Source organism: Mauremys reevesii, linkage group 8 (assembly GCF_016161935.1).
Source record: "Mauremys reevesii isolate NIE-2019 linkage group 8, ASM1616193v1, whole genome shotgun sequence".
NCBI lineage: Eukaryota > Metazoa > Chordata > Testudines > Geoemydidae > Mauremys > Mauremys reevesii.
In genome coordinates this window covers 98203682-98230022 of record NC_052630.1, presented here as the reverse complement: position 1 = coordinate 98230022, position 26341 = coordinate 98203682, and the positions used below count along the sequence as shown (strand labels likewise).

General features: G+C 43.0%; 1 protein-coding gene across 2 annotated transcripts; it reads left to right on the top strand.

Annotated features, from left to right (window-relative positions):
• The first annotated feature begins 1949 nt into the window (after window positions 1–1949).
• On the top strand, window positions 1950–25160 carry LOC120370592 (protein zyg-11 homolog B-like). Of its 2 annotated transcripts, none has more exons than XM_039485595.1 (14): window positions 1950–2024; window positions 2886–3051; window positions 9581–10335; window positions 11686–11826; window positions 12853–13029; window positions 15609–15673; window positions 16829–16928; window positions 17020–17073; window positions 17624–17785; window positions 17866–17913; window positions 18552–18749; window positions 18846–18907; window positions 21623–21720; window positions 23802–25160. In XM_039485595.1, exons 1-14 carry the CDS (start codon window positions 1950–1952, stop codon window positions 23990–23992), a joined length of 2292 nt encoding a protein of 763 aa, XP_039341529.1. In that variant the 3' UTR covers window positions 23993–25160. The 2 variants fall into 2 exon arrangements, with proteins under 2 accessions (XP_039341529.1, XP_039341530.1); XM_039485596.1 differs by lacking the exon at window positions 1950–2024 and adding an exon at window positions 2551–2584 and having other exon boundaries at window positions 2863–3051.
• Window positions 25161–26341: the final 1181 nt, after the last annotated feature.

Here is a 26341-nt window from a genome sequence, read left to right as displayed (position 1 = left end):
CATTTATTCACTCTAATTTAAGGTTTTGTGTGCCAGTAATACATTTTAACATTTTTAGGTCTCTTTCTATAAGTCTATAATATACAACTAAACTATTGATGTATGTAAAGTAAATAAGGTTTTTAAAATTTTTAAGAAGCTTCATTTACACTTAAATTAAAATGTCAGTGGCCAGGACCTGGGCAGTGTGAGTGCCACTGAAAATCAGCTTGTGTGCTGCCTTTGGCACGTGTGCCATAGGTTGCCTACCCCTGCTCTAGATCACTGGTTATCAAACTAGGGGGCGGCTTCCAAGGGAGGAGCAGGAATGTGTCAAGGGAGGTCCAAGCTGTGTAGGGTGGGTTGGTTGGTTTTTTAAAAGAGCTCTGGCTGTCAGCCCTGGGGTGGCAGCGGCAGAAGCAGCATAGAAGTAAGGGTGGCAATGGAGTGTTATCTGCTATGAAAATTGATGACATGAAGAAGAGGGGACCCCCATCAAATAAGTTTGAGAACCACCACTGCTCTAGATTGTGATTTTCATATATGCCTTTCCCAGATGCCCAAAATATTTAGCTTTTAGGCTGGTGCCCAAAGATATGCTTATTTAAAGTGTGGCTCTGTTCTGCTACGCTGATTATGTATTTCATACTCAGTGGATTTGATTCTACTTCTTTATAATGGAGTTTTACCTTTTTGTAAACCCTTAACTCTAAGGGCTCACAGTAACCTTTTGTTTTACACCAGCCGAAGTAGGAGAATTGAGCCTCCTACATCTACTGTTTGTGTGTAATCAGACTTTTATCTAGTCACTTTGTGTTGATAAGCTTTTCTTCTTTTTACTCCTGTTTAGCCCTCCATTCTTGACACAGCTAAGGTAGAGTGAGCTGAATGCTATTACCCTGTGCTTTATCAACAGAATTGTTTAGGAAGTGCCATTTATTTGTACCAGTCCAGGCACCCTTAAGGCAATGATTTGCATAAGAGTCAAAGGGCATAATTTGATCTGTAAAATCTTTTTACAGGGCAGATGCTACATGTACAGAAAGGGAAGAATCCACCTTCACTTGTAGATTTGGAAGTTATAAAACTATATTTTAAATTGAGCTCCTAATATGTTAAAAAATCATGAGTCAAACTCTCCAGAAATATGAGCGGAGCTTTAAAAAATCATAAGATTATGTAAAAAAAATTTTTTTGCCTTCTGCTTTTTGAGCAGGGGGTGCTAAGGTCACATTTTGAAGCTTTCTGCACAGTCATCCAGGCTCAAAACTTACTTTTCCACTAAGAAATCTTGCTTCTAGGAGCTGGGGCCGTTTTAAGGAAAAGAATAATTATGCGCCTCATGACAAAATCATGAGCGTTAGCACTACTGAGCTGATTCGTTTGTAAAACCAGAAATCACGGAGACAGACATCTAAAGTTACCCGGCCTGGCTGGTCTGTTTTAGCACCATGTGGCGTCATGGGTTTGACATGATCCCTCATCGTCTCGTTCTCTCAAACAGAGCTCAGTAGAAACCCCTCCCCGCAGCTCTTGTGTGCGCGTCTGTGAGGGGCCGGACAGGAACCGGGGGCCGTGAGGCCTCCAGGAGGCGATAAACCCGCGGCTGCCTCTCCCGAAGGGAGGCGCTTAAGCGCGTAGGCCGGGGCGGGGCAGGGACGAGGCGAGTTCCTGCATCATACGGCGGGAGGGGGCGCTGTGAACATTCAGGGGCTGCTCTGGGCTCGCCCCATCGATAGCTCGGAGCTCGCGCGTGTTCCCTGGCCCGAGCTCGGGCCGCCACGCCCCGGAAGTGAGCGGGCGGCGCCTGCGCTGTGGCCGGGCTGGGCTCCCGGCGTTCCCGGTAGCGAGGCTGGTGGCCGCGAGCGCCCAGCGAGGCAGAGAAAGCGGCGCGGAGAGGGCGGGGAGGTGTCTCTGCTGCGCAGGCCCGAGCCCCTCGCGCGCGGGGGGGGGCCTCCCGCCCACCAGCCATGGTGCGGTTCCTGCACGTCCAGAGCCGGCAGCGGCCGCCGCCGCCCATCTGCAGCGACTGCCCCGCTGTCCAGGTGCGGGGCTGCCCCGGAGCCGGGCCGGCGGGCGTGGGGGGCGCTGCGGGAGGGGGCGTGTGTCCGTGTCCCCCTCTGAGGGGGGCGTGGGACAGGGATCCCCGCGGGGTCGCGCTGTTGAGGGCTCTGGAGCATGAACGTGCCCGAGAATGGCTGGATTCCAGGCTGGTCCGTCTCTTCTGGATCAAACTCCTCTCCTGGGACTCAGGCCCCAGAGGTTCTGAGGTGTAGCTGAGATAAAACACCCGCCCGCGCTGATTACCGCCCTTTTAAAAAAGTAATAATTGATTCTGCCAAAGTGTTGGGTGAGTTTGGGTTGTTACACGTGTGGCCGTGGTAGCCGCCCCTTTAAATCCTGACTTGTGCACGCTACGCATTAATATCAAACAAAACTAAGTTAAAGTGGACTGTTTAGGGTGGGAGAAGGATGCATTTGAAATAGGGGTGGAATGAGGATGTCTGGCCTGTATTAATATGCAGTTTATTCTGCCTGACAACTTATCTGGAGGAGCATCCACAGTCATAAGCTACTCCTAATTGGATGCTTTCATGGCTACGCAGTAAGATAATTTTCAGTTTCGAGTCTGAGTCTGCAGGACCTTTTCATAAAATTTCTATTGATGTCAAGGTGTGGAGAGCTTACAGGTTCGGTTCCTTGAAGTCTGAGGTCTACCATAATAGGTTGCTGTCTCAATCTCTGTAAGCTCCCTCATCCTGATATGTATTGAGCTATATCAAGTAGGTAGTGGGGCAGGAATACTTTGCTTTAACCTGAATTAATCATTGTGAAAGTATTTTGGTTAGTTGTAATTTGATTACAATTTATTAATGTGTGCAGGATTTTTTATTTGCTTACAACAGGCTGAGGCATCTCCATACTCTTTACTTGACATCTCTTTGAAAGCGCTGACTGCTGACCTAGAGAAGTTTTGTACTGAGAGACAAGATGGAACACTATGCCTGAAAGAATCTGAAAGACTTCCCCAAGAAGTAGCTGATCGATTGCTGCAGACTATGGCATTTCATGGTAAGACAACTGTCTTGGGATCAGCAAGTGTAGATCTGGTGGAAAAGCTGGATGTCAGGCACTTTAGTCATTTGTTATATTTTTAACATCTGAAATCTTGGAGTAATACCACCTCAAACATTCTTTTCCACCTCAGATTTCACCTTTGGAAATCTGATCACCACCACCTTCAGAAAGTTTGTTCTTTTTACCTTGCCCCCAAAATCATTTATCTTGAATTGATTGCATCTTGTTTCTACTATTACATTTTCTCTTCTGCTTTTCTTAAATTGGAATTATCTAAATTTGAAGGCAACCAAAATTTCCTCCAATTTATGGTCACCTTCCCCCACCCCAAGATTTCAGTGTGCCTCCTTTGCTCACCTAAAAAATGTGAGAAGGGTGGAAATTTATTTTAAAATATTAGTTAACAATATTTATTTTGGTTCCATCTTGGACTTGGTGAAGTTCTGGTGAAGAGTCTGGGAAAGGCAGGGCATGGGTATGTGTGTTGGAGTAAACAATAAAACATCTCACTGGCATCACAATTTAGAAATATGATCCATTTAATCTCTTTAAATCTTGCTTTCTTTTTTCTTTCAGCTAGTGAGGGACACTCTGTTCATATTGTGATTCTGTACTGAGTATGGAGGAATTTTATATAAAAATAAACGAGTGGAACTTAATTTTCATATCACACAGGCCTATCGGGCTTAAGGAATTTAGAGCAGTAAGGAGGGGTCTATGGTGGTTGTTTGCCATCTTGTAGATTATGAAAAGGTTGTGTGGCTATTTTGCTTATTCATAAGATTATCCTTGTCTAAAGTTAATTTAATTGTTTTATGCTTCTCATTAAGCATTAAGTGTTGGAAACTATGAATATCTGATTTTTTTTTGAATGGTCCTAAATTATACAACAATTGGAGTTTCTTAGCAGAGTCATGGGAATAGGATTTTATGTATAAAAGTTTGGGAATAATTACCAGATTTGGTATATTTAAGTATTGTATATTGACTGCAATAAGGAAAGCAAGTTATGTTGTTGCCCTGTGACTTACTGGTGAACTGGTTCATTTCAGGTTAACTAATTTATAGTTACACTTTTATATTTTTCCCTGCTGGCAAAGTTCAGGTAAAATATGTCACAAGCTAGCCTAGTCCTCCTCTGAGCAGACCCCCGTGTGTGGTGACTGGAGCCAGCCGCTGAGTCCCATGTGCTACTAAGGCCTCTGAGTTTGGGTAGGAACTGACTGTTGTTCCTAGCTCTGGGTCTCTCAAGCATACTCCTTTGTCTTGGGCCTGGCCTATGCTTAAAAATTAGATCGACCTGGCTTCATTGGTTAGGGGTGTGAAAGAGAACCATAGTGAAGTTGACTTAGCCATGTCTATGCTGTGGGTTATGTTGACAGAAATATTCTTCTTTTGCCCTAGCTACTGCCTCTTTGAGAGATGGATTAGCTTCATTGATGGAAAATATATAGGATATAGGAAGCATCTACACTATGGTGATACAGCGGCAAAACTGCAGCATAATAGCTGTGCCACTGTAGTGTAGATATGCTCTTAGGAAAACAACAAACATTCCCCCTCAATGTCAAAGTCTTTCAGCTCAGCAGCCCTTCCTGGTGTCTGGACTTCTTGCTTCTGATGGTGGAATGCTGCCCCTCCTTCCTCAGAGAAGAAGCCTCCTTAAAAAAAGTATTTCCTCTTTCGCCAAGTGGTCAGGCTGGGCAACTCCAGCTCTTCCAGCTATGTGCTTTGATTATAACCTCCATCTTGGGTTAAGACATCCAGTTGGAACTGAAAACCGGGGGATTTTGGCCCCCTCCTCAGACAGGTTTCTGCATAGAGTCCTCTGACTTTCAGAGTCAGCGACTTCTACTTAACAGCAAGCCTTTTCTTCCGTTAGGATAGTCACTCAGAGTAGATGGCCCTGAATGACTTTGTCATGGTTAGCTCTATAAGAGGTATCCGAAACCCCAGTATTATCACACAGTGCCAAGAATAGACTCTCTTTGGTAGGAATTAAACGGTTTTCAGTTCCACCTGGATGTCTTAACCCAAGATGGAGATTATAATCAAAATGGGATTCACAAAACAAGTTTGTGTCAAATTGTACATTCCATTTTATCTCCCAGGCTGTCATAGTACACATCTAAAGAGAGCAGCTACCAAGGGTGGAAGGGAGCTATTTAAGGTAGCACAAAAGTGTAATGTATGACAGGGTTCAGTCTTGTCATGGTTGTTCAAAGTGTATGTCAGCCTGCTGGTTGAGATGGAGATTTTTTATTGTTAAATTCTTTTTGGTTTGGATGTTTTAGGAAAGACAAATATCTTACAAAAGGAGGACAATGTGGTTTTTTTGGTATGCTTTAATAACCTTCATACAGTTCCCGGGTACTTCTCGTCATAGGTTTTCTGACATTAAATACTTAGAACTAATAGGATGAAATTAAGAAAATGAAAATGTAGGCTGTGGAATCATCACTTAAGGTCAGCAGTGGAAGGCCCTTCAGTTGGGACAATTAAAGCTAGATTGAGCGAAGCACTAGGAAAAAGTAGTGCACAAACCATTCTGATATTTAGCTGTTTATACTCTAATCAAGTAAGACTTACACAACAAATCCTTAACTAAAAACTCCAACATCATCTCTTCCAGACTAACTCTGAGAATTCTGTAGAAGCAGCAAAGAATCCTGTGGCACCTTATAGACTAACAGACGTTTTGCTGCATGAGCTTTCGTGGGTGAATACCCACTTCTTCGGATGCAAGCAGTGGAAATTTCCAGGGGCAGGTGTGTATATATAAGCAAGCAAGAAGCAAGCTAGAGATAACCAGGTTAGATCAATCAGGGAGGATGAGGCCCTGTTCCAGCAGCTGAGGTGTGAAAACCAAGGGAGGAGAAACTGGTTCTGTAATTGGCAAGCCATTCACAGTCTTTGTTTAGTCAAAGAGAAACTGCTGAGCTCCAGTTCATCTGCAAATTTAACACCATCAGCTTAGGACTAAACAAAGACTGTGGGTACGTCTACACTACGGGACTATTCCGAATTTGCATAAACCGGTTTTGTAAAACAGATTTTATAAAATCGATTGCGCGCGGCCACACTAAGCACATTAATTCGGTGGTGTGCGTCCATGGTCCGAGGCTAGCGTCGGCTTCTGGAGCGTTGCACTGTGGGTAGCTATTCCCTAGCTATCCCATAGTTCCCGCAGCCTCCCCCGCCGCCCCTTGGAACTTCCGGGTTGAGATCCCAGTGTCTGATGGGGCAAAAATCATTGTCGCGGGTGGTTCTGGGTAAATGTCGTTAGTCACTCCTTCCTCTGGGAAAGCAACGGCAGACAAGCATTTCGCGCCTTTTTCCCCTGGATTGCCCTGGCAGATGCCATAGCATGGCAATCACGGAGCTTGTTTTGCCTTTTGTGACTCTCACCGTATGTGTACTAGATGCCGCTCACAGAGGCGATTCAGCAGCGCTACACAGAAGCATGCTTTTGCATGACAGCAGAGATGGTTACCAGCCATATTGCACCATCCAAACCCTTCCATAAATTGGAACTAAGATGATCATGGCTACCAGTCCTTTTGTACCATTTGCTGCTGTCATAAGTGCCCCTGGCTGCTCTTAGCCAGGGGTGCAAAAGCCAAAATTGGGAATGACTCCCTGAGTCAATCCCTCCTTTTTGGTATCTAAAAATAGAATCAGTCCTGCCTAAAATATAGGCAAGTGTACTAGATAACCACTGTATCATAGAACCAGAGAGCACAGCTGCTCTGTGTCAGATCCTGCAGAAATTATTATCTGTATGCTATTCACAGGGGGTGCTCCTGTAACAACAACACCTGTTCATTCCGTTCTTACCCCAGCCTTCCTGGGCTACCATACCATTGTCCCCCCACTTGTGTGATGAAGTAATAAAGAATGCAGGAATAAGACATGGTGACTTGTTAGTGAGAAATGAGTGGAAGGCAGCCTCCAGCTGCTATGATAGTCCAGACAGGACATTAAGCAGTGTGTAGGAGAGAAGCCCAGCATCCCTCTGCTAGTCCAGGGGCAACTGAATCTTTTCTTTACACATGAAGGGTGGGGGCTGATGGAGCTCAGCCCCCTGTTGCTATGATGACGATGGTTACCAGCCATATTGCACCATCCACCACCAGAAAAAATTAGGGCCAGGCGCCCTTGATCGACCTGACGGATGCTAGTCAGCATGGTTACTGCCCCATGTGCCAATAGGCTGATGACGAGGACGGTTACCAGTCCTTTTGTACCATCAGCCACCCATGGCAGGGGGGGAGTGATGATGATGATGTTGGTGTTGACGGCTGCAGCATCGTGTCTATCTGCAGCATTCAGTAAAGATAGGGTGACATGTAAAAGAGTCAGAGGATTGTTTTCCCTTTCGCTTCTGGGGGTGTGTGGGGGGGGTGAGTAGATTGCCAAGCTATGCCCTGACCCACCGCGGACACTGTTTGACCCTAGAAGCATTTGGAGCTCAGCCAAGAATGCAAATACTTTTCGGAGGCTGCAGGAACTGTGGGATAGCTTCAGTCCTCCAGTCCATGAGCATCCATTTGATTCTTTGGCTTTCCGTTACGCTTGTCACGCTGCAGTGCGCTGAGTCCCTGCTATGGCGTCTGTCTGGAGATTTTTAAAAAAGGATTCTGAATTTCATCTTCTGTAACGGAGCGCTGATAGAACGGATTTGCCTGCCCTTACAGCGATCACATCCGCATGGTCCGTGCTGGAGCTCTTTTTTTATTTTGATTTCGGACTGCATCGCCACCCGTGCTGATCGGAGCTCCACGCTGGGCAAACAGGAAATATTCAAAAGTTCGCGGGGCTTTTCCTGTCTACCTGACCACTGCATCCGAGTTCAGATTGCGGTCCAGAGCGGTCACTGGTGCACTGTGGGATAGCTCCCGGAGGCCAATGCCGTCGATCAGCGTCCACACTAACCCTAATCCGATATGTTAATACAGATACTAGTGTTACTCCTCTCGTTAGGGAGGAGTACAGAAACCTGTTTAAAGAGCCATTAAAATCGATATAAGGTGCCTCCTAGTGTGGACGGTTGTGGCATTAAATCGGTTTTACGCTCCTAAAACCGGTTTAAACGCCTAGTGTAGACCAGGCTTGTGAATGGCTTGCCAATTACAGAACCAGTTTCTCCTCCCTTGGTTTTCACACCTCAGCTGCTGGAACAGGGCCTCATCCTCCCTGATTGATCTAACCTGGTTATCTCTAGCTTGCTTCTTGCTTGCTTATATATACACACCTGCCCCTGGAAATTTCCACTGCTTGCATCCGATGAAGTGGGTATTCACCCACGAAAGCTCATGCTGCAAAACGTCTGTTAGTCTATAAGGTGCCACAGGATTCTTTGCTGCTTCTACAGAACCAGACTAACACGGCTACCCCTCTGATATCTGAGAATTCTGTTTTGTCTTTGCTTCTGCTTGCTGGTTGTTTTTTTTCTTGATGTTTCATTGGTTAACACCATGGATAAAATACACACCATGGCTGAAATGATTCCAACAAATGTTTAAATGTTATACCATACTTCCTAATTTAGGGAACAACTTAAACTAATCTTAACAAAACTCCCACCCTTTCACAAATAATTGAGGCTTGTGCATTTAAATGCTGCCTGATCATTTTTAAATGGTAATGTTAAAATATGTACCATACTTGATAATTCTCACATTTTTTAACATATTCCTGACTGTATCTATAATCTGTTTTCCTGTAGAGTATGTAGAAATGGTGTCCTGATTTACTAGGATATAAGTATAGGGTTAAATCTATATATGCTGTATTTGTAAAGGAGCTCTTGAAAAGATGTGATTGAAAAGCTAACCACCAGTGGATGCTTGAATTTGAGAGACAGCTAAAAGACCATTAACTTATTCTTTTCCCCTTCTCTTGCTCTTCTCACAAGCACACAGTCGTGATCTGTAAGGGGGAATTTTTATGGTTCTGTTAGCTCTCTAACAAGCTGGAATATCAGTGTGTGTGTATAAATCTACCATTTAACATGAAAATAGAGCATCAAGGAGTTTGTACTTCAAGTTATAGTATGTTTTTACTCTCAAATACTTATTGTATAATGAACAGTATAGAACATAATGAAGATTTTTAGTCAGAATAGAGAGTTTAGTAACAGTGTTTCCACCAAGCCCACAAAGGTGAGGTACCCTGTATCCAGTGTAAAAGAATGTATCCCTTGCCACATACATGTTCAGGATGTAATATGTGTTTTTATTGTGAGGAAGGCTATAACACTTTATCAGTTCACTGCCATAAGCCTTTTTGAGGATTCAAAACATGAGGAAGGAGAAACATCTTTCAAAATCCATTTATTCTTCTCAGTTTCCTGCTCATAGATTGTTTCCTTACCTTCTAAGAATAATCCTTACAATTTTCTCATGTATGAATATTCCTCCTGGCTAAAGTGCACTGAACATGAGGGATGAAATAGGAGCACTTTCTATAGTTCCGTTACATTGCTGTCTGCTGTAACACACTTATTGATGTTTCCCAATAGAGCTGCTGAATGATGGAACTGTGGGCATTTTCCGAGGTAACCAAATACGCTTGAAACAAGCTTGCATCCGGAAAGCAAAAATATCTGCACTATCTTTCAGAAAAGCATTCTGCCATCATAAGCTAATAGAACTTGATGCTACAGGGATGAATGCAGACATTTCTATTGCAGATATTGTAAGTGGACTTGGTAGCAATAAGTGGATCCAGCAAAATCTTCAGTGCCTTGTACTGGACTCATTAAGACTTTCCCTGACAAATCCATATGAAAGGTGCTTCAATCAATTGTCTGGTCTTCGTGCTTTGAGCATTACCAATGTTCGCTTCCACAATGAGGATTTAGTGGAGATTGCTTCACTTCCAAGGCTGGAAAGTTTGGATATATCCAACACTTCTGTCACTGACATAACTCCACTTCTCGCCTGCAAGGATCGACTTAAGTCTCTCTCTATGCACTACTTGAAGTGTTTAACAATGACTACGCCCCAAGTCTTGGATGTCATAAGACAACTAAAGTATTTGAACCACCTTGATATTTCGGATGATCAGCAGTTTACATCTGATATACCCGTCTCTTTACTAGAACAGAAAGACATCCTACCTCACCTAGTGTCTTTGGACATTTCTGGCAGTAAATACATTACTGATGAAGCTGTAGAAGCATTTGTCAAACAGCGACCTGCAATGCAGTTTGTGGGACTACTTGCTACTGATGCCGGCTACTCCGAATTCCTTTCGGGAGAAGGAAACTTGAAGGTTTGAGTTTAAAAAAAAAAAAAGACACATTTGCATGCAAAAGGAAGTGTGATCTGCTGTGTTGTGTAGGAAGTAGAGCCAGGAACTCTGAATCCTACTCCCAGTAGGGTAAAAAAAGAGTTCAGGGAGAGGAGCAAAGATATGTTATTTAGCTCTTCTTTGCCCCACTTCTCTCTGTCTAATCCTGTCCTAATGAAAGTAACTTTGAGAATAAATCTAGTAAGGGTCAAAACCGTTTGTGCAGTTAACAGTTGAGCTTGTTGAAAATCGGGAATGGAAAAAAATTAAAATTAAAATAAAATTGATTACTTCAATGAAAAAGACAAAAGAAGTTGTAGACTAACATTACTAGTGTTTGTCCAGCTCTGTTCTGCTGCCCGAAGTTAAAATGAGCAAAAAATTGAATTGAGACAGACAACTGAGTTGAGGTGAGAGCAGTTTTGTTTAGTGGTCTTGCCTAGATGCATTTATCCTCCATATGGAGCACTAACAAACTGCTGTGTTGTGTTTGAACTATTTCCATGGCTCTGGGAAGAGCCTGGACAGAGCTCAGGTTCGAGGTCTTTGAACAGAAGACGCTGTCACAATGCAAAGAATTTATCTGGAGAATTTTCTAAGTATATTCTTAGATTACTACATGTGAGTTATAGTATAGCTCAGGGGTGGGCAAACCACAGCCCATCGGATCTTTTAATCCAGACTTCAAGCTCCCATTGGGCGGCTCCTGGAAGCTGGGCTCTGCGTGGCTCCCAGAAGCAGTGGCATGTTCCCCCTCCGGCTCCTATGTGTAGGGGTAGCCAGGGACTCTATACACTGCCCCTGCCCCAAGCGCTGACTCTGCAGCTCCCATTGGCTGGGAACTACGGCCAATGAGAACCGCAGGGGTGGTGCCTGCAGATGGGGCAGTGTGCCAAGCTGCCTGGCCAGTGCCTCGCCTCTGCGTAGGAGCCAGAGGGGGGACATGTCACTGCTTCCGGGAGCTGCTTGAGGTAAGCGCTGCCCGGAGCCTGTGCCCCAACCCCCTGCCCCAGCCCTGATCCCTCTCCCACCTTCCAAACTTCTCATTCCCAGCCCAGAGCACCCAACCAGAGCCCTCACCCGCCGGCACCTCAACCCCCTGCCCCAGCCTGGAGCCCCCTCCCGCTCTCCAAACCCAGATGTGGCCCTTAAGCCAAAAAGTTTGCCCACTCCTGTTATAGCTAGATGACAGCTTGCTCATTGTAACTTCATATTTTGAATGGTTTTGGATAAGACTAATTTATTTGCACAGTTTCAAAAGATCCAACTTGTTAAAGGTAACGTGAAATTTTCCAATTAAACTTCAGTGTATTAACTGTTTTGTGCCCCCAGGTATCGGGAGGAGCAAATGAGATTCAGATTTCTGAAGCTCTGAAGCGTTACAGTGAGCGGTCATACTTTGTGAAGGAGGCTTTCTTTCGTCTCTTCACCCAGACGTGTTTTATGAGAATAACTAAGCCTGAAATCTTAAAGGTAAAAATGAATTGCTGGTGAGAGTAAATATCAATATATTTGTGTGTGTGTGTGTGTGTGTGTGTGTGTGTGTGTGTGTGTGTAAAGATCTGTAACTCATCAGGTACACATCCCAGACTCTTCTCCCTTCCCTTGAGTTAGCTGGTATGTTGAGTGGGGTTATTTCAGAAGTACACTTGCAGGAGTAACCCAGGTGCTGTAATCTCCTTTCCTGTTGATCATAACTATCACAGCAGGTAACAAAGGAAAAGATGGATTTGGGGAGAGTTTATGCTTTTCCCTTCCAGAATTTTAGAGATTAGGGCCAATATCCTTAAATGGATTTGGATTTAAATGGGGAGTTGATAAAGACATGCTTTGTTTGTTTCCTCCATTTAGGATTCTGACTGCAATGTGATGGAATGGCTGTAGCTTTTGCAGTCAATTCTAGGTAGAACACGTTGACTAGTCCAGCATGTTAGCTATGAAAGTATGGGTGGGACTGACTAGGTCTGCATCTGGTGCAATTTTGTGTTTAATCAAGGATCACAGAAGACATTCCCAGCCACTTCTTAGGTGTCCTGGATAAGCAGTGAAGGTCTGCCCTCTTGCCATCCCCAATACTCATTCTCCATTGGCTATTGGAGGTCAGATGCCATCAGGTGCAGTCATAGATCTTGCCTCTTCCCCAGGGTGTGCCCCCTGTTCACAATAATATCACTTCAATCTCCCCCCAAATTTAGTTTGGGGTCACTGTCCTTTCACATCCTGCGGATAGTAGGACATATCATGGAATGGAGAAAAACTCACACCCTTCTCTAGGTGATATGATTGCAGAATAAAATTGATTTTCGCCATTACAACCCTACTGCGCTACTAAGAGGGTGCACTTCTGGGTATACTTGTTGCATTTGGTTAATAACTATTTAAAATATTCAGTAATCATAATTAGAAGTGCATCATAACTTGTACAATGCAGTATTGTGACTGTCTTACAAAATTAGAAATATGAGATCTTATTATGTGAACATAACTTTTCTATTTCAGCTTGTGATTGTTGGAATGAGAAATCACCCCTTGGACTTGGCGGTGCAGTTAACTGCTAGTGCGTGTTCTCTTAACTTAACTAGACAGGGTCTGTCTGCTGGCATGCCTGTTCGTCTGCTATCCGATGTGATCCATTTACTACTCAAAGCCGTGGAAAACTTTCCTGAACAGCAACAGGTAAAAGGGCAGGGAGCACAATTTTAATTCGCTTCTCCTAACAAGGAGGGCTATAATATAAAGCAGAACAAGTATGTTTCTGCTCTGAGAAGGCTTCATCGGTATTGATGTACTGATATTTTGTTCAAATCCAAATGAAATGCCACGATTAGCAGAAAAGACCAGATTTGTAGAATCTGTGGGGTTTTCCCCTAATTTCTCCCTTCTGCTTTGCATCAGTAGAGGCCAACACTAAGGTTGGATGACTGGTGCTCTCTCTACTCTCATGCAGCTTAACAATTTTCTTTTTTGTTTTACTATTTATAAATTATGTATGCCATTAATTTTAACATTCAGATTCCTTTACAGTGTTAACCTTGCCTTGTCATGTTTCATCTTTGCTCTGTATTAGCAGACTTCTTATATGTCACTTAATATAGTATAATGAGTACACTTAATTACACAGAAAAATAAATCGAGAATAAGTAGTCTGAAATACATAGAAAGCTGTCATCCTGATTGTATGAAAATACAGGAAATGCAGGCTGGACTCCTGGGAAAGTGCGGAGACTGACAGATGTGTTATAAAGCATGTACTGTTGTTCTTAACCAATATTTGTGAATTGGTGTAAGTGGTGAAATGCCATAAAATTACTCCTGAATTTTAAAGAAGACCAAACAACAACAAACTCTGCTTGCATCACCGCTGAAAGTCTCCTGCTTTTCCTGTGCAATCAAATGTGGAGCTACATCAGAGTTGTCTTCTTATGGGAAGCATAACTAAAATCTCAATTCTCACTGAGACATCAGCATCATTCACAGCTAGGGAAATATTGAAGCAGTGACAGACATTTTAAGGACTGTACTGGAAATGGGTATAATTAGTAGATATTTACTAATCGAAGTTACCTTTCAAGCTAGCTGTCCTCTGTACAATGTAGAAATCTCTCTTGCTGTATAAAGAGACTTGCAGTATTCTTGCTGTCATGAGGCCTCAGGTGCATTTTAGTATTGGCATAACTTAAAGAGAATTATTAGAAGCTTGTCTTTCAGCAAGCAGGTGAAATTAGTCTGGCACAAATTCAGTCATTACTTCCTCCACAGCAATTAGATTTCTTTAATTTCTGTTCAGAAAGAAGAAATAGCAATTCCAATATTTGCAATTCCACATCGAGGACTGATGGGTAGTGCTTTCTGTGTGGGTAACTGAATTGGTGGTGGCTTGAGATCTCCCACTTACTCCTATCCTCTCATAAGTCGAAAAAGCTAACAATGCTAGCCACCATTAGGAAAGGGCTAGCTAATAAGAGAGCAAATATCATTATGCCACTATATAAATCTGTGGCACACCCACACCTTGAGTACTGTGTGCAGTTCTGGTTACCCTATCTCAAAAAAGATATATTAGATGTGGAAAAGGGCAAGAAAATTATTACAGGTACGAAACAGCTTCTGTATGAGGAGAGATTTAAAATACTGAGACTGTCCAGCTTGGAAAAGAGATGACTAAGAGGGGATATGGTAGAAGTCTATAAATGGTTTGAATAGGGAATTGTTATTTACCCTTTCACATAACCAATGAATTAATAGGCAGTAGTTTTAAAACAAACAAATGGAAGTACTTCTTCACATAACACTGTCAACCTGTGGAACTCATTGGCAGGGGACATTGTGAAACCCAAGGTCTGATTGGGTTAAAAATAATTAGATAAATCCATGGAGGATAAGTCCATCACTGTCTTTTAGCCAAGATGGTCATGGTCACAACCTCATTCTCTGGGTGGCCCTAAACCTCCGACTGCCAAAAGCTGGAACTGGATGAAAGGGGATGGATCACTCAGTAATTGTGTTTTCTGTTGTCTCTTTGAAGCTGCTGGCATTGGCCACTGTCAGAAGCCAGGATACTGGGCTAGCTGGATAATTGATCTGATCCCATATGCCCCTTTTACATTATTATGAGATAGCACACACTAAACTAAGTAATGGTTAGTGGCAGCAATATTCATGTGCTTTTCTTGAATCCAGTCCGGGCTGATAGCAAAGGCTGTTAAGGAAATGCTTTAGATCCAAAGCTGTGATACAGCCAACTGTAATCTTGTAGGATGGTAACAGTCTGCCTTTCTTGCAACACTGAATTCATACAGCTGATACTGACCCTTGAGGAGAGGTTAAGGCTGGTAGTGGGGACTCGGAATGAGATTTTACAAAGAGGTCCAATTCTTAGACAACTTTGAATATGAATTAAAAAAATCTCACAGCAAGATAAAATTTAACATCTTCCCCCATTCCAAAAACCTCCTTGTACGATAAAGTTAAGTAAGGAACAAAACTGGACTCATTAATATCATACATTCTAGGGGGGATTGCATTATCTGTACTGCAGAAGCCTTTATATTGTTTAAGATTTCGTTTATGGTATCTCAATTCCATCCTTTGCTTGTTTAATTATTTGTGTCTAATAATACAATACATGGTTCCCTAATGATTAGTGAACTGCAAAATTATTATAAAATAAAATATGAGAGCGCGCTTCTGTAACTTCATAAAATCTTTTTCTCTTCTCCCCCCGCTCCCCCCCAAAAAAACAAAACAAAAACCAGCTACAGAAGAATTGCCTCCTCCTCCTATCTAGTGTCAGGATCCTTCAAGATGTTCCATTTAACAGGTAAGTGACAACCCAATACATTGAAATAGGATGTCAAGCAGCATGTCAGATATTTGGAACAAATTTTCTTTTTTCTGTTTTTCTTTTTTTTTATCATAACTTTCATCTTTAAACTTTCTTTTGTGGATCCTCAATTAACTAGTCTTCTGACTTGTCATTCAGAAATTTTAGGTTCGCTTCCTAGGGCCTGATTCTTGCTTATAGACTCATAAACTGCAAGTAACTCCACTGAAGCTGATGGTGTTACATTTGTACAAAGCTGGTGGGAGATCAGACTGGCAGTAAAATCTTGGCCCAATTGACGTCAATGGCAAAATTCCTGTTGACTTTGGAAGGGTCAACACTTCAAGATTTCTAGCTCCCTGGACATGTTCATCTGCTGGAGGGAAAGGCAGTTGCCTTGTATATGACTTCAGTGATCTTTCTTATCTGGCAATGGTGTTAATACACTATTGATGTCATTGTTGTGGTAGCCGGGGAGGTCCCAGGATATTAGAGAGACAAAGTGAGCAAGGTAATATCTTGTATTGGAACAGCTGTTGGTGAGAGAGACCAGCTTTCGAGCTACACAGAGCTCTTCCTCATGTCTTCCTGAAGAAGAGCTCTGTGTAGCTCCAAAGCTTGCGTCTCTCACCAGCAGAGGTTGGTCAAATAAAAGATATTACTTCACCCACCTTGTCACTCTATTGATGACATTGGCACTTGACTGCCTGGAGGGAGGAATGGGTGACGGAAGCAGAAGGTACGAGTGGAGGATTCTTTGCTCTGACAGGAAGAAAGGGAAACCTTTCTTCAGATGTGGAGAGGGGGTTTGGTGGTAGTTCTGTTAGTAACAAAAGGCATCACTCATGCATTAATAATGAGTTATTTATTGTTGCTCACTTAGTCATTTTTTAGATAACCTTTTAAAACTATTGGATCCCTCTTAGCATCTTTCTTGTGGCCTGATCAAAGGCTGCTATAAATTAGTCTTTGTTATTGCCCGTTTTCGGGGGTGAGGAGAGGATATGCAAAAACCAAGCTTGTGCTTTTCTATCCTTTGGAAACTAAGCATGTTTCCTTCCGTTTCCAGAGGTTGATATGAGAACCCTAGAGTCTGAGATGCAAGATGAATTTTAAGTTTTGTATAACTTATACTCTGCTGTCATAATCTAGGTTTGAAGCTGCCAAACTTGTTATGCAGTGGCTGTGTAACCATGAAAATCAAAATATGCAAAGGATGGCAGTGAATATAAGCTCTATTCTAGCTTTGAAGGTATGAGACTTAAATTTGGAAATGTTCAAACTTCTGTTTCCTAATTTTCAACAGATATTTCAGATACTCATGTAACATTATTTACTTGCAGCTTTCATCTGAGCAAACAACACAACTCAGTGCAGAACTCTACATCGTTGTGGGGGTGAGTTGCACATCTCTATGTGACATTCTTTGTCACCAGATATTAAACCAACATCATGAGAAAAATGACTCAGTTCTGAGCAACCCACATTTGTACAGCACAGAGCATGATGGGGCTTAAGGTCTTTTGGTGCTTTCACAATATCGATATGAATTATTACTAATGTCTGCAACGAGAATCAAAGCCAAAATCTAAAACCAGGGCCGGCTCCAGACCCCAGCGCGCCAAGCAGGCGCGTGGGGCGGCCCTTTCCCGGGGGGGCGGCATTTGGCTCCGGCATGATTGCGGCGGGTCCCCTCTTCCCGCGGCTCCGGTTGAGCTCCCGCAGGCATGACTGCGGCGGGTGCGCTGGTCCCGCGGCTCGGACGGAGCTCCCACAGGCGTGCCTGCTGATGCTCCACCGGAGCCGGGACCAGCGCACCCGCCGCAGACACTTCTGCCCCGACCGCGGGACCGGGGAAGGGCGGCGGAGCGCGCCGCCCTGCTTGGGGCGCCCTAATTTATAGAGCCGCCCCTGTCTAAAACCTTATTTTTTGCTTTTCCTTTACAGGAACTTCTTGAAATAGTTGAACAGAAAACAAATTTGAATGAAGTCGATACTACTTTCATGTTTACCCTGAGTGCACTTTGGAATCTCACTGATGAATCTGCTACCACCTGTAGGCACTTCATTGACAACCAAGGGTTAGAACTCTTCATGAGAGTCTTAGAGGTGAGAGTGTGACTGATTGTGGTAGATTGCTAGCATACATCAAACCTCTATTTAATGATGACCTTCGTTTGTCTTGACAGTGTTTTCCATCTGATTCAGCTATACAACATAAAGTTCTTGGCCTTCTGGTAAGATCAAAATCAAGTTCTGTTTTAAAAGAAGCATTAGTTTTCTGTTACTTGTTTCTGTTTAACTTTCAGTTAGGAAATACCTGGAGGGCATGTTAACTTACTTTTAAATTGTAAGGGAGAAAATCTCTTTTTACTAAAGGATCAGTTTATATCCTTAGACACTCATCTCAGCATCATTTTTACATTACACTGATGATTTTCTGAAAACCAGTTTACAGTACATGGATTAAAATAGAAATAACCATTCAGCGGTCAAGGCATTTCCTTCAGTACTTCCGCAGAGGTTAGGGGAGCAAGTGAAATGTCTACAAGTACCCAAAAGAAGATAAAGGTCCAGTTCTGCTCCTGCTGAACTCGATGGCAAAACTCTTGTTAAATTCTGGATTGGACTCAAAATTAAGTAATGTAACAAAATATGAACTGTAGGTGAGGGTTTGGTAGTGGGTTTTTTTATTTGCTTCAGTTTGATTTTTAGGTATTGAAGCTTTCAGAGTATCAACTATGTTGTTATAGAAAATGGGAGGTTATAAGGCTCATCATCCTTTAGAAGAAATGTATTTACTTATCATAATGCTTATGAACGTTGTATATGCTGCTTGTGCACATTGATTTTTTTCACCTATTCTGTCTTACAGAACAATGTAGCAGAAGTGAGAGAACTTCAGTCTAAACTAATGTGGAAGGACTTTGTAGACCGTCTCAGTGAATTATTGTGTAGTGCTGAGATAGAAGTCAGTTTCTTTTCAGCTGGGATTATTGCTAATTTACTATCTCGAGGAGAGCAGGCCTGGACACTGAGTCAAACCCAAAGAAAATCTCTGATTGAACAACTGGTACGCTGGCTAAAACTGATACCCTAGTTATATTCTAGTACAGTGCTTGTGCGGTTTACTGTAAATATTATAATAATTAGTTTTGTATCTTTACAGCATTCAACCATTTTGAAGTGGCCAACACCAAAATGTAAGATGGTAGCATTGGTTGCCTACAGGTAATGAATTTGGAATAATGTCTTGACAATATTAACTCTTCTCCTGTTTCTGAAGTTTGTGTACTTACTGTATTTCTGCTGCTGCCGCCGCCAACCTCTTCACCCTAAATGTTCTCCTTTATGGAACACTGCTTTTGTAGCAGATCTCTTGGACATGTTTGGCCAGGGAATGGAGGGGCGAAAAGCCATTTTGGAGCCTGCTGAAATACTGTTCTAGGTAGTTCTAACCAGCTAAAATAATACATACCGTTCACAGGAACCAGATTTGGGTCCTGCACCTATGACTTCAACATCCCAAACCTTTTTTTTTTTTTTTTAGGAGCATATAAATTGCTATGCTGCATTACACTGGTGGCTTATAGTGTAGTATCCTGTCTGTGAGAGTGTCCAGTACTACCAGATGTTTCTGGGGAAGTTGCAAGATACCCTATAGCTGAAAATTTATAGAATTGGGCTATTAAAGGACGCTTTTGCCTAACTTCTGTCAGTTAGAAATTGGCTTAAATCCTGAAGCATGTGGCTTTCTCTTTTTAAAATAATAAAAACCACCACAACCTAATGTAATTGTGGATGCTCCCATTAGCCATATGGTTGTCTTAAAGCTTTATAAATCCTGCCAAGGTGTTGGCCTCTCATGAATGAGTTCCATAGGTAACTCTTGTGGAGGTGTTTTTAAAATTTTCCTTGAATTAGTATTAAACTTAATGGTTTTCAATTTTGTCACTTTTTTTCTTATTTAGAGTATAAATGGGAACGTTATTCCCCCCCCCATGCCATTAATTATTTTATATATCTTTATCCCTTCTTGTTCATCTACAATCTAAACTAAACAATCCCAATCTCTTTCCATATGGAAGACTTTCCATACCTCTCATCACTTATTACCTATTTACAGAATCATAGAAATGTAGGGCTAGAAGGGACCTTGAGAGGTCATCTAGTCCAGCCTCCTGTGCTGAGGCAAGACCAAGTAAACTAGACCACCCCCGACAGGTGTTTGTCTAATCTGTTCTTAAAGACCTCCAATGATGGGGATTCTACAGCCTCCCTTGAAAGCCTATTCCAGAGCTTGAACTATCCAAGTTTTTCCTATCTAACCTAAATCTCCTTTACTATAGATTAAGTCCATTACTTCTTGTCCTACCTTCATGGACATGGAGAACAATTGATCACCAGATAGCTCAGTGGTTTGAGCATTGGCCTGCTAAACCCAGGGTTGTGAGTTCAATCCTTGAGGGGGCAGGATCTGGGGCAAAAATCAGTACTTGGTCCTGCTAGTGAGGGCAGGGGGCTGGACTTGATGACCTTTCAGGGTCCCTTCCAGTTCTATGAGATAGGTATATCTCTATATATCATTATAACAGCCTTTAACATATCTGAAGACTGTTATCAGGTCCCTCCTCTGTCTTCTTTTCTCAAGACTAAGTATGTCCAGTTTTTTTAACCTTTCCTCATAAATCAGATTTTCTAAACCATACATCATTTTTGTTGCTCTTCTCTTGACACTGTTCAAATAGTCCGTATCTTTCTAAAGTGTGGTGCCTAAAACTGGACACACTACTGCAGCTGAGGCCTCACTAGTCCCAAGTGTAGTAGGACTTTTGCCTCCTGTGTCCTACATATAGCCTACGTTCTCTGTAACTCAGTCTTCACATCATGATTTGAAGACTTCAGTAACTCAACCAGAGGTTAGAAGTCTATTACAGGAGTGGGTGGGTGCGGTTCTGTGGCCTGCAGGAGGTCAGACTAGATGATCATGATGATCCCTTCTGGCCAGGGCCGGCTCCAGACCCCAGCGCGCCAAGCACGCGCTTGGGGCGGCATGCCGTGGGGGGCGCTCTGCCTGTCGCTGGGAGGGCGGCAGGCGGCTCCGGTGGACCTCCCGCAGGCGTGTCTGTGGAGGGTCCGCTGGTCCCGTGGCTCCGGTGGACCTCTGCAGGCACGTCTGCAGGAGGTCCATCGGAGCCGCGGGACCGGCGACCGCCAGAGCGCCCCCTGTGGCGTGCCGCTGTGCTTGGGGCGGCAAAATTCCTAGAGCCGCCCCTGCTTCTGGCCTTAGTCTGAGTCTATGTGACACTTCCATTAATTCAGCCCAGAATATTAGGCTTTTTTGCAACTGTGACCACATTTAGACCACATCTAGATCACATTTCCTTAGGGTTTTTCTTTGAGACTGTCACATGGGACTGTGTCAAAAGCCTTATTATAAAATCAAGATGTATCATGTCTGCTTTCCCCCCACATGCGCTACACCAGAAATTATGTCAAAGAGGGAAGTTAGATTGGTTTGGCACAATTTGTTCTTGTCAAATCCATGTTGGCATTTACTTCTTACCCTGTTATTCTCTATGTGCTTACAAATCAATTGTTTGTTTAATTCCAGCATCTTTCCAGGTGTCAAAGTTAGGCTGACTGTCCTCATCCATCTTCCATGAGTTCTGGAAGATAATTATTTATTAAATACTTTTATTGCTGCTGCTATTAGAGAGTGACTAGAACTAGCCCCAGTATCCCAGAGGAGGGTCTGCCATTGACTTCCATAATGGTATTACAGTGTACTTGAGTGTTTCCTGGGTGTTTAATGTTTAATGCAGAATCCAACACTGTATGAGGATACCTAAAGCTTAATGTGTTGAGACAGCATAGTTACTCTGAAATAAAGGTATCCAGTATCCCCATGACTTCACCAAATATATTTCTCTTTTAAACCCATAGATCCTTGAATCCTTTCTATCCATTACTTGACTGCTTCACGATATCTGGGGTTCAGCTGTGGGCAGTGTGGGCTATGCAGCATATCACCTGCAAAACTCGTATGTATTCAACTTTACAGTTTAATCTTTTAATATGAAATAGGATGGTTCTCATGTTCACTCATAAGCCTGTTGGATAAGTACATCAAAGTTTAAGTCATTCTTTGCTGACCTCTTAGTCATATAGGGTTTATGTTGGATAGTAAACAGTAGTCTCATTACATTCAATGACTCAAAACATTGTAACAAGCTGAGATACAGTTCCTTGGTTTTTAAACTGATCTGTGTTTGGCGACAATAGGGTAGTAAATAAAATGACTGGTCAGGATGAATTTGTCTTTTATATAAATCTCATGAGTAAGGCTACGTTTTAGTCACAGGATTTTTAGTAAAGTCATGGGCAATAAACAAAAATTCACGGGCTGGTGACCTGTCCCTTTCTTTTACTATATACCCCTGACTAAATCTGGGGGTGCCTGCTGGGGGGGATGGGGGGCTGGCTCCAGGGTGCCCGCTGGTGCTCAGGGGTGGGGAGCGGCCCAGGACCACTGTCAGGGGCCTGCCAGGACTGCTGCTGCCACTGCTGTCGGGGTGGCCCGAGACTGCCAGCAGGGGCATGCTGGGATTGCTGCTGCCACTGCTGTCAGAGGGTGGCCCGAGACTGCCAGCAGGGGCATGCTGGGATTGCCACTGTCACTGCTGTCAGGGGGCAGCCCAGGACCACCGCCACTGGCGGGGGACCAGTGAGGCTGGCCCCCAGGCAGACCTGCTGTCAGGCACATCTGCAGGCTTCAGAAGTCATGGAGGTCCCAGAAAGTCACGGAATCCGTGACAGACTCACAGCCTTACTCATGAGTAAGTAATGCAATTCTGCAAACAATGTATTCTCTTTAAATTGAAAAAACAATCCCAGAGAGTTTACAGATGTATTGTAACTAACAAGTCTCATTGCTGCTTGCTTTGTTTTTTTATGTTAATGTGTACATGTGTGTGAGAGTTGATGGATGTGTCATCCCTACTCACCCCATTGCTTTTGGGACTTTACTGTTCTGCTCCTGAGCATTTCCTAAGTTGTTTTCCAGACCATCAAACTAAATGGCAATTTTTATGAGGAATATTTCTGTGTAAGGGAGCAGTTACCAAAAGTACTTGGGTTTTGTTCATTTTGATATCCTAAGTGTTTGGAAATTATTATAACGTTTGGCAGATACACCAAGTTTCTACCTTAAAGCAGGGTAACATCAGAATACTTATTCTCAGGATAAATGAGATGGGATCTGTGCCTACATTATGCTGTAGGGGTTGCAGTGAGTTGAAAAAGAGGGTATAATTGGAGCTGCTATTGAGCCAGTTCCCCAGCATGGTGTTTGTGGCACCGTTCTGTTGGAGGTTCTGTGTTTCAGAGGAAACTTTTTAAAACTGAAGTTCTGATCTTTTTAAAAACGCTGTAGTCCTCTTCAGAATAGGGTTTTCCCTACTATTTCCTGCAGTGTCAGGGTGGATGCTGTAGTCCACACCTCTTCCTGCCCTAAACTGTTGTGTAGCATGGCCGTATGCCATATTCCACCTCAGGGGCAGCTCTAACAGTGTGGAGTGAAGTGGTCTGTAGTAGTTTATAAATTTGTAAAGAGTATTGTGGACTACAAAATCATTTATGTAATGTACATCAAATAATTAGACCCATGTGTGATCACTGGGTGGCTTTAAAGAGCTTTACATTGTATAGTCAGCCAATCTGCATATGCGTGCACTAAAGTCAATGTCAAATTAGTAGCCTGTTTATAACTCAGTTTTTAATAAACTAGTTTGATTCCAAATCCTGTTCCAGTTCATTTAACTATATCTGGGAAATGTTGACCCTCCCCTCTATACTTAACAATGTTATTACTCTAAGGATGGTATTTTCAAAAGCACTTGGCGTTAGCATTATTCTGCCCTCATTGAAGTCCTCATAAATGGGAACAACTAATCCAGTGCTGAGTACTAATGCATCACTAATTATGTAGTCTAAATATTGGCTGAAGTCAGAGGCAGCATAATTTAGTTAACACTTGAATTTTTCTCCTAATGTAAGTTGTCATTTTGACACTCTCTTAGCAAAGTCCCTAATAAAGATGCACTTTCTCTCTCTCTCATTTCAGCTGCCCGGTACTGTAGCATGCTAATTGAAGAAGGTGGCTTGCAGCACTTGTATGACATCAAAGAAAACAATCAGACTGATCCAGCTGTCCTGCGAATCAACAGTGAGATACTAGACACTGTAGAGACACACATGATGTACTATGGGAGACCTAAATATTTAAAGAAGCCACAAACCAAATCAAATGGATAGCTGTAGATAAAACTCTAATTTTCCTTTGTTATAATCCTTCACTAACTGTACTGAGAGTATCTGGTACTATTGATCACTGCTTAAGATGGGCATTCCTATAAGATTACTGCTGCTTGCATTGAGGAGGGCTTGTACAGCCAGAGTCCTCTAGGAATGGCACGTTTTGTGACTTGACTTTTGAGGCGGGACATGAGGCTTTGGGATAGATTTTTAAAAGTATTTAGGTGCCTAAAGATGCAGATAGGTGTGTAGATTCTTATCTGCATCCTCAGTTGCCTAAATACATTTAAAAAGCCAGCCCTTCACCCCCTCAGTTACTGTTTGGAAACTGCTCCCATTTGGTTTGTCAGGCAGGGCTTGCACAGAATGCTATGTGCTTGCAAGTCAGCATTTTTACACTCAAGTCTTCGTGCTCACTTCTCACTGTGACCAAAGTGTGCCCAGGGCCATCCCCAACTGAATCTTCAAAGTCACTTGTAAGCAGTGTCCCTTTTCTAGTCTTGCCAACACTGGACCACTATCCTAGTCTTTCCATGTTGCATCAACAATGTTTGAAATGCTTTGTGGTGTAGAAAGGAATAACTGGATCAGCTCCACTAGAGGTATGCAATAGGAATAGGCAGGAAAAACTTTAAAAATTAATCAAAAGTTAGCAGTAGAGAGCTTCTGTGTGCCCACCAAAAAAACCAAAACCAAACATGAAACTCAGTGGGTAAGAGAAAATACCTGAGATTACTTGTTTCTAATACAGTACCCAGAATATTTGGTCTCCTTACAGGCAGACTAACGGTTGCTTTAGTGTTTCCAAATTCTGTCTAGCAATGCACACACTTTCCCACTGACTTTAGTGGGAGTGAAGTACAGGTCATGGGAGGGTAGAATTTGACTGTGTTGTGCAGTGAATTATATCTCCAAAGAACTATAGTCCAAAATATCACCAACGTTCTGTGTAAATCTCATTGCTATGAAACTGTAAATTTAAAACTATAATGGGAGTCTTCCAAAGGCTTTTTTAAGTTTTCATACAATAAAATATAAAAAACAGGTCTTAGAACAGTGTTTACACCTGTATGGAATTTGGAGTTCTGTTGAAAGAAATGGAGACTGTGCAACATGCAAGTGTCTTGATTAAAGTGTAATTGTTGAAGTAAATGGTGCCATGAATTCAGGGTTCTGTTGTTTCAGTGTTCCGTAAGTGTCTCCTGTCTGGAAAGAAGATGTGGGTGAGGGCCCTGAGAGGTTGCTCTGCACTGTCTGAGGCCAGGCAGTGCATGCCATTCACAGCCAGGATCTCGAAACATTTATTTTTTTTTTTATATAAAAATAGAAATACCATATAAACATTTTTAAATATGAAAACTAAACAAACAGCAGGTCTACACAAACAACAATGGAGCAATAGTCCTCTGGGGATATTCAAAAAAAGCTCAGAGAGCAGAAAAAAAAGCCAAAGGTTTCTTTCTTGGGGAGTGCTTTGTGCTTGCTCCGTTGAAGCACACTTCCGCCGCATGCCCCATGCCAGTGCAGGGCTTCTATTAACATCCGCTCTCTCTGTGTGCCCCTGACACGCCTCAGGGTGATGTCGTTGTGGTGCTGCATCTAATTAGTGGGAGTAGTTGTACTGTTACTATGTGCATGGTAGACTTTTTTTTTTTGAGAATGAATGACCTCGCTTAACAGAGTTTTTTTTTTGCAATCGCCTCAGCCACACAGTGTTGCAGGCCTCAGAGAGAAAAAAAAGACAGGGGGGTTTCACGGTCGGGGTCACTGGCATAACGCTATCTTTTTCTGCTCATTTTTTGCCACAGGAGAGCACAGGCAAGCACAAGCACAGCTAAGCACTAACTGTAAAGCAGTCTGTACTGTTGTGTTTACAGGACTTTTTGCAGCAAGGTCTCTCAGCTCTCCTCGCTTATCCAGTGCTATCAAATGCTAATGCCAATGAGGCGTATTCGAAATCTAGGACTAGTTCTCTGGTTCCTGTTCAGTTTTCTTCTCTTTTCTTGGAAAATGACTAGACTGTACTGTGTGTATGTATTTGTTGCCTTGTAGATGTTCTGCAAGACCACAGGCAGGAGGAGAGCCCCCTGCAGTGCATCTGCAACCGCTCCAACGCCAAGAAGTCCCCCCCCCCCCCCCCCAGTGACAAGGAGGGGGGGGGCGGGGCCGTGAGAACTGTCACTGCACCGCAGCAGACTAATGACAAAGACACTCTGGCTGTGCTAGAAATTCTTGTATCTCCCTTTCCCTTCACCAAATCCCCAGTCCAAGTTTCAACTGAGTACTGGGAAATTCCAGTGTGGTTTCCCTTCCCTTAATCAACTCATTTCCCCCTCCCTTTTTTTTTAA

Excerpts from the sequence above, each read along its gene's own strand:
- LOC120370592 (XM_039485595.1), top strand. The coding sequence starts at position 1,950 with ATGGTGCGGTTCCTGCACGTCCAGAGCCGGCAGCGGCCGCCGCCGCCC. Across the intron at positions 16,929-17,019 it reads GCTCTATTCTAGCTTTGAAG|CTTTCATCTGAGCAAACAAC; the intron begins GTATGAGACTTA and ends ATTTACTTGCAG. Across the intron at positions 18,908-21,622 it reads GTAGCATTGGTTGCCTACAG|ATCCTTGAATCCTTTCTATC; the intron begins GTAATGAATTTG and ends TTAAACCCATAG.